This window comes from Trichoplax adhaerens, genomic scaffold, assembly GCF_000150275.1.
Source record: "Trichoplax adhaerens TRIADscaffold_8 genomic scaffold, whole genome shotgun sequence".
NCBI classification, from domain to species: domain Eukaryota; kingdom Metazoa; phylum Placozoa; class Uniplacotomia; order Trichoplacea; family Trichoplacidae; genus Trichoplax; species Trichoplax adhaerens.
In genome coordinates this window covers 2714523-2726653 of record NW_002060950.1, presented here as the reverse complement: position 1 = coordinate 2726653, position 12131 = coordinate 2714523, and the positions used below count along the sequence as shown (strand labels likewise).

Below are 12131 nucleotides of genomic sequence, written 5' to 3'. Positions count from 1 at the left end.
ATATAAATTTCAATTAAACGCCAATAAAAGGTAATGCAAATAGTATAAGCTTTTGACATACGCATACTTTGAATTTAGAAATACTACGAAAGTTTGTTTAGATAAATATGATATTGTCTAAATTTTGTTTGGAAAGTAAGTTATCGATCAGCACACGTTAACGGTATAATAATAAGTAAAGGTTTAGCGATAACCGTATTCTAAAGCTAGGATATCTTCTAGCAACAGAATTGGAAAAACAAATTAATCTTTGATAGAATTTAATTTTATAAGCAGATATTTAGTGTCATTGATTTTAACTATGATTCAATCACTCCCAAAATCTGGCCTTTACGGTATGATGTCGATTTTGCCCCATATCTGGCAGCATTAACTTGCACATCACATTAATGTCATATGGAACCAGTAGACTTAAACTAATTTAATTTCATCTACTTTTAAACAGAATATAAAACGTTAGCCAATCTTACTGATATACCATAACAGTTATTCCTAATTTTATTATACTTTAAAACAGGTGATCGAGTTCTCGTTGTTTACTGAAAACCATTAATGTACCCTAGCGTCTATACCATTTGAGATCTGTTGTACATATATTATGTTAAGGTCGATTTACTTACGTCTACGCTCGACATCTTTTCAGCTTTTCTGTCCTAGTTTGCAAATAAATAAGTAACTCTAACTAACACCCGATGTAAAAGGGTGACAATAATCTTGATATATCCGGATAATAATTACAACACGTTTGATTTAGAAAAGAAGTGATCGCGATCTTCTTTCAAGTCGTAATAAATCTGTAACCCCAAATCGTAAGACTTAACTCTAATTATCTATCAGAACTAATAATGTACTGTAGTTATTATAGTTATTCAAGTCGTTGCCAGTCATGACAATATGAAAAAGAGAGAGCAGCTTTTATATAAAATTATAAATCGCTACAAACAAGAGTATTTGGTTTGGTTCCTATGGCAACTACTTCGCAATTCATCATCATTACGCATGCCTGCAATCACCTAATACAGTATGATACAGTTTCTTGCCCATCCTCGAGTTCGACTGTTTTCCATGGTAACCGTCGTCTACGGTCAGAATTTGATTAATAGTTTATTATAGTATGCGATGTTATGGTGATTTTAACTGGCTAAATCGTTGTGTTGAAGATTATAAAGTGCTGCAATATTAACAGAAATAATACGCCTTTAAAGCCGATCATTTTGATTAGAATATACGTACTCAATAAAAAGGTTGTGTAGTAGGATTCTCAAATTGTTCAATGATATGGCTAGCACTACTTTATTACGTGATTATGAACGAAAGCAAAATGCAGTTCATTATTTTAAAGAAAATGATGTACCTAAGAGATTAGAAGAATTACTGAATAAGATTTTAGAAGATGAACCAGAGGACATATTTGGATATATGGTGAGTGGGGAAATACGGATATCATAATGCAATTACAGGATAACATGATAACAATCTATCAGCCTTTATTTTCTAAATGATGTATATTCGGGATAGTTATTTATATTATTAACTTTTTAAAATACAGAATTATTTATATCGCTTCTGCATATGTGTTTAATATTACGTACAAATGTCAGTTTAGAGCTAAATAAGAAATCATCCTTAATATCTATAAACAATTGCATTGTAACTGCAAATATCAAATTTTATTACATGATAGATAGCGATTCAACAACTTTATTTTCATCGTATTTATCAATACAAATTTAGGTAGTATTGTGATATGACCATCAATGATATGAAATATTGGAATAGATGCTAATTATTTGTCTCCTTTAGCTTTATTAACTTGCTATCCTATTAAGATAATTAGTTCCAGAACAGTAATCAAGCTAAGTACAGTGATAATAATTAAGCTATCGATGCTTTCATATATAATAAACTCAGATATTATCATTTCCGCGAACGATCGCAATGGATCTTATTTTGCGCATTGTTATCTTATGACATTGCCTCAGAGCGTTATTCTCGAATATGTAACGAAATTTTTTTGATTGCAGTATGCATTACTGCAAGCATTAATATCAAATTTAACAAGCTCTAAATAATTATGATCGTGATTGCTTTGAAATAGGCTGAACACTTTAGCCAACTGGCAAAGCTTGCCGTTATCAACAATGTAAGTCACCAAGTTGTAGAGAATTGAATAATTTAAAGACTATTACAAAATCTTATTGACATCTATATTTCTTGACCGATTGCTGTGATGCTAATAAAACCGTTAGATAAAAGCGGAAGAAGTTTACGATAATAAAGGAAATCTAACTGTTCAAGTGTCCATTTGCTGCAAAATCAATGGAATAGAAAAGGTATCAACGTATTAGATTTAGAGATAAATTGTAAACAAGTGAATTATAAAGCCAAAGCTTCTAGCTTTAAAGCGAAAAATAAAAACATTTTGTGTCGTAATTACTTAAGAGTCATGAGTATGATATTGAAGTCAAGTTAAAATATCGAATTACTAAATAAAAATGTTTTTAAAAATTTTGGTAACAATTTAATCATTAGGCAATAGCTTCAAGTTGTGTTTATGTATCCGGAGGATCCAGCAATCACGAACGACGCCATCATAATGGTAAAAAAAGTAGTACAAAAACTTCATCTCATAACAACCATCAAATTATTGAATGTAAACGGGATATTCAACGTGAGCTAGCGTTTATTAACACAATTGTTGCCGAATCGTTACTTGAGAAGAATCCCGTTAACCAACAAGAAATTGATCAAATTTTAAGGTAATCATACTTTACTACACCAAAATAGTTATGGCTGGGTACTATCTTTAACGAATTGGATTCTTACATAGTACTATCGATCTTTTTTTTTTATCGAAATGGTGTCTTGAATACTGATACGCGCAGAGAGGTAAAATGTGTAGCAACTACCAAAGATGAAGAACAGATAGCAGCAGCAGCTACTACTGCTGCTGAAACTGCTGTGACTATGGAAGATGCTTCCGCACCTGGTCGATCGCAATCGGAAAGGAAGCGTTCAGCAAATAAAATGGGACCCGGTGGTCATTCTACCATGGACCGCTATCAAAGCTCAGATAAATTGCTGCACTCACCGACTATGGCAGTAATCGATTACGACAATCATATCTTTGCCACGTCGATAGCCATTGCTCAAAGTGCAGGAATTGCGTCAAGACAACCTACTTATGCTCATATCGATCAGTTAATGCATGGCAAAGTATGTGTAATTGTTTATTGTATACTTAGGCATGGCTTAGAACGGCGCATCATGTTGTTTGCATGTTATCCATTGTGATATAGTGTCTAATAATATTCCTTTTTTTATAATTTGTGGCCGCCGTAATTTCACTAGGCTAGAGAAAACTACGTTATGCCCATTCCCTTATCGATTGTACTCACTCGTGTAAAGTCAGGCGGAAAAATAAAATTTATTAAAGATGTCATGATTTTTCCTTCGATTGACATCCCTTATGTGGACGGATTACGAAATGTAGTCGAAGTTTATCAACAATTAGGTCGATTAAGTATAAAAACGGTGAGTGCTATCCTAATTTAAAGGTACACAGTTAATGCTCATTCGCTTGTTTCTAATATCATAATTCGATTGTATTTCATTTTCAATTTTGGGGTATACAGCCTTTAAACAAACATATTACAGATATGGGAAGCTATGCTCCTGTAATGGATAAATTTGAGCAGATACATGATATGCTGCGTGATGCTTGCACTCATGCTCATTTAGAATTTGGGAAAGATATATTTATGGGTATAAAATGCGCATCGGAAGAAATTTATGATACTGTGAGTAGCTTGAATTTTTATCTATTCTCGTATATACGTAATGTAAGCAGTAAATTTCAGTAGTTTAAATCTGCTGTATGCAGCGATACCTTGATCAGAGAAATATAGGAAATATGCTACTTATTACGAGAAGTACAGCTGCTAATAATTAATCAGTAATGGAATAGTTAGTTCCATGTAAACTATTCCGATGTGCTAGTAGATTTCAAAATTAGAAATACGTACTTGGTCTGTCTCACTTTGCACTGTATAATACACAGGAAAAATCGAGGTATGAAAAGCAGCAAAACATTTTCAAATCATCGAAGGAAATGATTGATATGTATGCTGATCTCCTTGAGAAATACCCTGCGTTTATGATGATAATTGACGCTTTGCATCCGGTAACTATAACAGTATTATACAAATGCTAAACAAATAATATGCTTCGATTTACTGGTCGTAATTATTACCAAAATATTATTAGCATGTGATAATTAAACAACAACTTATGTTAATTAATGCCTTAGGACGATGACAATTGGGCAGAAGTTCACTCTAGATTGTCGCATCGATGTTATATCGTCGGAGATAGATTATATAACCATGATATCGACATTAATGAAAAATTAATGAAAAAGTCAATAACTACAGCAGCGATCGTGCGGCTTAGTAAATCCATGCTCGTGTCTGATGTTATTCAGGCCGCAAATGTATATACATCACAAGGTAAATATTAAATATACTGTCAATGTCTTCTGATTATAATTATTATCACGATTTCTATTTTCTAATGCTTCCTGTAATTGGCGTTTTTATTATTGTATCGAATTAATAGATCAACATTTGGTTATAAGTAATAGCTATGCACCTGAAGATTGTAATTTTGTAGTCGATTTGGTAAGACTGATAGAACATGATTGATTTTCCTGTCAGATATTGCTACCGGCATACCTTATGAACATTTTAATTACTTAACCTTTAGGCTGTAGGAGTTGGAGCAAGGTTTTTACAGTTAGGGGGTCCTGGTCGCAGTGAATGGACATGCAAATATAATCGACTAGCCGATATCTGGAGCAATCTTCATAACAACAATAAACTTAGCCCTATTCCTATGCATACTGTACCAAGGGAAGTCCAGGACGAGCAAGATCAGTTATTAGAATCAAATCAAGCTATCGTTTCTGCTAACGATGCCAATTTACAAGAAAAAGAATAACTAATTGCAATTATAAATTCCTAGATGACTATAGAACAGGTGCATTTCCAAGCTTAAGCAATTTGTGCTCTGTAATGATTGCCAAACATTTATCACAAGGCTGCAACTTCAGAAATGCGTCTTTATTATAGTATTTTCTGAACGATGTAAAATTAGTTGTAAAAGACCGATTGTACAACTATACATATATATATTACAATGTAATTAGTTGTTATTTATTAATGTCTAGTTTAAATTTAAATCTATAAGGTACAATAATTGTACAAGATTATAATGAGCTATCTATCTAATGTACGCATGTGTAAAAATTTTCATATTATAATGAAATAAAAAAAGGGGTAAATAATATCAAGAAAAAGTATTTATATTCCAATTTCGTACGAGGTTACAGATCATGAAAGATCGAAAAACGGGTAAGATACATTAATTATTACTTTCGAAATATTAAATTAATTCACTACAAATAGTATAGCGACGGTCTAAACCGCTATACGTTGTAGTTATTTCTTGTTATTTTTATTCTATAGTATTTATTCGATAACAAATAATTATCGTCAAAAGAATTAGAATTATTTACTCAAGCATTTCAATATCCGCGTTCCAAAAATTGCAATAAAATGTTAGTCATTGATACTTAATATCGATAATTTGATACATGAAGATCTTATGCAATGAAATGATAGGACAGTACAGCTAAATAACAGTAATGCAGAGAAAAGAATACGTCATTATCTTATATAATTCATTTTTTGGTGGGCTTCAGGTAGTTTGCTATAAGAACTATAGCGCAGTTTTCTTCTGCATTAAATTAAATGCTATTAACATTGTTTGCAAATTATTTATTAACAACATATGTATAAGTACGTGAGGTTTGAGGTCGTTTGTGCGGAGATACATTTTGGTTCCCGTCCAAGAAGTCCCAAATGAGGATTGTGTCATCATGAGAGCTACTTACTATTTGAAATTCATCAAATTGTAGTCTGAATACTCTACCGGTATGTTTCTGAAAAAATATAATTTTATTTTATTTGTAATCGATGTATCAAATATGTCTAGCGAAATTTGTTAAAGTAAGTGTTAATAAAAATTTTTACCACTAAGGTTCTTAAACAAAGTGTAGCCGTAGGGGATCGCACGTCAAGAGCAGCTTTTATATCCCACACTTTGATTTTGCTGAAAAGAATGAATCACTCAATATTTAAAATTTAGCTGAAATGAGAGTGAGCAAGTCACTATTCCGTTATTCTACTTTTACTAGTGTTTATTATAATTTAATTCAAGCCAATTTCTTTTAAACTTACCCATCATATGCTCCACTAACGATACGCTTATCATCAAATCGAATACATCTATATGGAAGCATTTGAAATTTTATTGTTATATTTAAATTTCATTAACATAGATAAAATGAAATAAAAGTGCTTGATTAACACACCTAACCAATTCTTCATGACCTTCTAGTATTCTTAAGCATGCACCACTGTCAATGTCCCACAATCTATTACGTTGTAGAGTCCAATATTAACAAATAATTATGATCAGGGGCTTATTATGAAGGCATTGTATAAAAAGGTAAAATTAATTTCGATACATATATGCTAAGCATTTAAAATCATTTTTTACCTTATCGTATTATCCGATGATCCGCTCACAACTAACTGACCATGGTATTGTAAGCAAGCAATACCACGTCGATGGCCACTTAGGGTTCGGACAAATTCACAATTGCTAGTATTCCAGACCTATTGCAGTGAGAGCAATACCTAATATAATTAGATTCATACAACCACGTAGCATATTTATGCGGAATTAACAATATAATACAAAACCTTAATTGTTCTGTCACCAGAAGCAGAAACAATGTAGCGCTCATCAAAATCAACAACATTAACAGCAGCTCGATGACCAACTAATACTTTTCGTAAATTAATTTCCGTAGGAGATTTCATATCCCAAACAGCAATATTACGATCCTATAAAGAGAAAAAAGATGATATAGCATATTTGTTAATAACGCCATTAAAAAATTTAATGTCTAATGTAAATTCTTGTAAGACGACAGCTACATCATAACATAATGGAAGAACGTAAAAACACAAAGTACAATTTTTTGAAAAATGACGATATTACATATTTGTTAATAATGTTTATTAAAATTCAATGTTTAATTAATGTAAAGTCTTGCAAGGCGATAGCTACATGATATAATAAAAGGACGTAAAAATGTCAAGTTGCAATACATTATATTTTTAGATACATTACATTGTAATTATATAAAATAGCCTGTTAATTCAAGTTACCTTAGAACACGTTACCATCATACCAGCATGAAAGCGCAAATGTAATACCGCTTCTTGATGCTGGTTTAATACATTTTTATTTTCACCAGTATTAACATCCCACACCCTACATTGAAGGCGATATAAATATTAACCAAAAAGTTTCCTATTGTATTACCTTAATTAACGATATTCAAGCAGTACGTAAAAGATAAAAAGTAAAATTTTAATTACCTTACTGTCGAATCACTACTCCCTGAAACAATAACGTTTTCATCATATTGCAAGCAGAGAACCGAACCACAATGTCCATATAAAATCTGTGTACACTCTAGAGTATTGTAATCCCAAATCTAGATACAAAAAATTACAGAATGCGTAGCAAATTTTTTACTATCGGTAATTCTTCTCACGATAGAAGGAAAATCATAAGTTAATAATTTGATTAAATTTTATACAATTATTATGTAAAAAAAATCTAAGTTGGATACCATACCTTAATAGTATTATCTCGTAATCCACTAACAATTTTTCTGTCATCGTACTGTAGACAATAAACACCTTTGCTGTTTTCGCTTTTACAATCAATTCTACGTAATGAAAACCGGCCACATCTCCAGTTGGTATCAATTGTCTATTAGCCAAGTATTAACAGCATGTTCAAGTCACATGTTGTTAAGTAATTGACGTCCAATTTAATGTTTAAAGTCAATGATATAACATTTTCTATTATTTACCGATAAATTTATGCAATGTAATAAATCACTGTTTTGATATTGTGCAACTAAATAATAACTATTAGAGAGAAATTTTATGTTATAGTTTTCGTAATGATTGTGTCAATGCTATCGTAAAGGCTGCAGTTTTTATTTCAATTCAAAGAGCAGTCAGAGAATAGCGCATTCTTATCACCTTGATATCCTGAATAAATTGTCGGTAAAGATTTCTATAGTAGGAACTGTCGGCGTGACTAGCGGAGCCACGATCTAGGTAATGTCCACTATAAAAAGTGTTAAATACATGGAGTCAATGTGAGAACAAAAGGAATTAATTTAAATGTAACGATTTAATATTATATTTTTTAATCAAGTTATAAATTTATGCCAGATTTAATCTCTATCATATCATCATCCGAAATTAATTAATACATAAATGAAATACGAATTAATTGCAGATTAGTTAAGAAAATAAGACAACACCTTCATAGACAGTGATCGATAAACAATGGGAAAGCAATCACGAAAAAGGCAATGCAGTATTGTAGAAAGAGTAACAATATCAATAACTACAATATTGCCTTCATTAATATCCAATTTTCAATTTACTAGATAACTTCTACTTGTTATTTAGTTGGTATAAATTTTAAGAATTAAAACGAAATAAAATTTGTCACTAACCATTGCGTCATAATGATATTTTAATGAATAATGTACAGTAAATGATACCCTTTAAGCGATTTTACGTGGTGGAGTAAGAGAGTATTTTAACATCTGACTATCTACTACTATTAGCATGGTATTTAACAGACTGAATTATACAGTACATACAGATAAAACTACCACTGAGCATTAAACAAGCGCAAGGTCGATGCACTGAATCGCTAAAGTTCAGAATAATTCAATAAAAGTAAAATATCACCAAATTATTGCACTGGATGATATTAATGCGTGTTGTAATAAACATAAAAGTAAGTTGTAAAATTATATATAAGTTACCGATCCAGTTGACTTACCATGCTCGTCGCTCAGATAATCCTTTCCATAAGTTATCAGTATGAACTTTATACATAATCAATTTTTTCCAAAGCATACAGCTATCAATAGTGTGATACCAATCCTTGCAAACTCGTTCAGCAGCACAAAGAGATTTAGCATCCAAGTAACCTAAAATATTTTCTGCGATATGAACTAATCCGCGTGCTACATTCAAGATTGAATAAAATACAAAAACATGTAATGTTTTAGCGAATAAAATTTGATTCGAAATTACTCCCCACAATCTTAATATAATTATATATGTATTCATGTATGCACTATGCATCTGATACTAAGTGACGTAATTATCGAAGGAAGACATGTAATCCTCTAAAAGATCTACCTTTCTAGTAAAGTACTAACTAATGTGCACTAATTAGCTTCTCATCAAAGCTGTAGTTAAAAATATTACGAAGCAGTAGTATGAGCAGGTACTAGTAAATTGGTATGAGATGGAAACTGTATAATATGATTAAATAGAAAAGTTGTAAATTGTCTTCCGTTTTTCTCTTTCTTCCTAATTCGTATACCAGTAATAGTACAGAACAGAAAGGAATAATTATCTAAGATCTTTAACAACAGACGTCTACATGCGTAGTAGAAATCGATCAAGCGACGTAAAATTAATCGAAAAAATTTTTTAACCAACAGTTTACTCTAGTTATTCAGCATTCGAAGTTACTGGCATCCTTATATTTATTATCAACCGCCGTAGTAAATAGTTATAATCAAAAGGGTCAAAAGTTAACCAAATAAAAGACTGTAAGAGTATAAGTTCATTATATCATCGCGTGACCATTACGTTTCAGAATCATATCTAATGGAAACTTTAGAAACGGAGGGTGGAAGAAAAGTCTGCTGCAGTATACGCAGTTTGTAGATTATACATAGTCATCAAATGCTACATCAGTATTAGTTACAAAGCTTAGATTAGTGCAGAATAAAATTACTGTACAAAGGAAACATAACAGAAACGTACTTTTTCAACAAAAGCGACTAAACATATTCACTACATTGAAAATCCTTCTCCATTGCTGTTCCATTTACAGCATGATTACATGTACAACAATACACTTATGGATTGTATTCGTTGCTAAAATATCCTTTACCCGTTGGGAAATACACCTTTCCAGGAATAGTTGTCATGATCGTCTATTGTAATGTGTACACCACATTCTTTCATTTTCAATCGTAAATTAAGTAGACACAAACTGGAAGTAAGTACTGTATAGGTCCAATTTTATAATATTGAAAATGTGATTATAATATATATATTAAAGATATGCTTTTCATTGATTCTGTCTATATTAACAGTAAATATGGTAATATGGTTGGACAACCGTTGGAAAGCGTTTCCTAATGTTGGGGGTAACATTGCAATTCAGCTTGGGGCCTAACAGGTACGGATCTCTACAAATACACTTTACAATAAAATATTGCACTAAGGGTATCTACGATGTCGTTTATTAATATCGTTGTGATTTGATGAAGAACATATCTATATACAATATACGTATAACTAACTATTTGATTGAGAATTTGTTTTAAATTACAGTATACTATTGTCTACTCTAAATTTAATATTAATGAAGATCCAATCCTACGATCGTATAGGATAATTGTTAAGTGATCTATTTTTACTGAACAAGATGCAAAATGTCCTAAGGATATTTATGTTCATCTTGACAGGGTATTCAGGTTAAGGAACCACCTACAAAGAGAAATTCAACTAATCTTCAGTCACTGTGGTTGTGCGTCAATGTTTGTAGTTTGTAATAATGTCAAGGGTTATGTTTTTGACGTTTGAGTTCTATTCATCATGGTGAGTAGGCTACGCTGACGCTATGTTGAGGGCGATTTTAGCTCTGCTTTGACAACTGTAGAATAAATCATTTATAGTTTTTACATTTCAAAGCTTGTGGTCTTCAGTTTGACAGCAAGTCGACTACATAACCTATTCTTTTCTAAATCAACTGTAAAATGACGCTATTTTATGGATATGATGAAGTTGTCAATACAGCAATTCTTCACTCTGGCACTAGGTAATACTCTTCATCTTCCTACAAGAGTATTCATAACACTGGATGTCAATCTTTCAGTACGCGATACTAATGAGTTGAACTTATGCAATGGCTAAAGGTGTGAAACAGTTTATCATTTTGATATTTGGTTCGCTCGCTAGAGAGCAGTACTATATCGCAAGGGATGGAAAAAATATTTCGATGCCAAAAGGGCATCCATCTAGTACACTCCTAGACTGAGTAGGGTAAGTTTGCACATACAAGACGGCCTGTCCTATACTAAGTATGTATATCATCAACGTTCCATGGGAACGTACATGGTAATAGTACACCAGCACAGTGTCCTACTATCTATAGACGCATACTACTGTCAAAAATACTGCAATAGTATAGAGTATGATCCAAATTAGCGATTATGTCTAGTAGCACAGCATTGTTGTCACAACAAATATTTTTTTGGGTAATTAAAGTACTCGTACACTAGACGGCAAAATAGTTTTTTTTTTTATCCACAATTACTAAGTAATGGGCTTCTACGGGCTCTACCATTTTTCATCCAATTGAAATATCCCTGAGAAAGGGTAAAAGAACAAATTCTTTCTACGTACAGTATTCTACATGCGATAGGACTATATTGTCCACGATCGAAATCCATCCATGGACGTTCCGGAACAGGTATAGACTGTACGGTGGATTACTGAAAGCTTTGAATTCTACGTTTGTAGGTAGTCGTTGGACGTGTATGCAATATCGGTACTGTGGTCAGTATAGGATATTTTGCATGTTTACGTAGGTGTCGGTATGGACGGGTTTAATAAACATGTCGATGTTAAGTAACTACACCAACACCATTACTGAAAGAACAAGTTAAGCAAAAATACTCACCAGGTAAGACCGAAATGAAGTCGCGCTGCAACATAGGGCCTAGGAAATTATTAATTTGACTATGTTGGTAATGATTCATTCTATGAATAAGAGACTGGATATGTTGACTTTGCAATTCCGGTGTCCAGCGATCAAAGTAAGCCAAGCAAAGTCTACTTTCTTCATAGAAAATTTTGTTATCATTGGAGATTCTA

At 32.1% G+C, this 12131-nt stretch overlaps 2 protein-coding genes across 2 annotated transcripts; one reads left to right on the top strand and one right to left on the bottom strand.

Annotated features, from left to right (window-relative positions):
* Positions 1–1278: 1278 nt before the first annotated feature.
* TRIADDRAFT_64127 (uncharacterized protein) lies at positions 1279–4998 on the top strand (the record flags this gene model as incomplete). Its single annotated transcript, XM_002114801.1, has 11 exons — positions 1279–1422; positions 2099–2143; positions 2250–2333; positions 2533–2759; positions 2886–3216; positions 3352–3534; positions 3636–3800; positions 4061–4183; positions 4310–4508; positions 4618–4679; positions 4765–4998. The coding sequence occupies 11 exons, from the start codon at positions 1279–1281 to the stop codon at positions 4996–4998; spliced, it is 1797 nt and encodes a 598-aa protein (XP_002114837.1).
* Positions 4999–5833: 835 nt separating this feature from the next.
* TRIADDRAFT_50617 (uncharacterized protein) lies at positions 5834–12016 on the bottom strand (the record flags this gene model as incomplete). The annotated part of the gene is made up of 13 exons (XM_002114630.1): positions 5834–6001; positions 6093–6171; positions 6300–6347; positions 6434–6496; positions 6622–6740; positions 6828–6971; positions 7299–7404; positions 7512–7630; positions 7774–7911; positions 8190–8263; positions 8837–8838; positions 9010–9196; positions 11938–12016. 13 exons carry the CDS (start codon positions 12014–12016, stop codon positions 5834–5836), a joined length of 1326 nt encoding a protein of 441 aa, XP_002114666.1.
* Between the last annotated feature and the right edge of the window lie 115 nt (positions 12017–12131).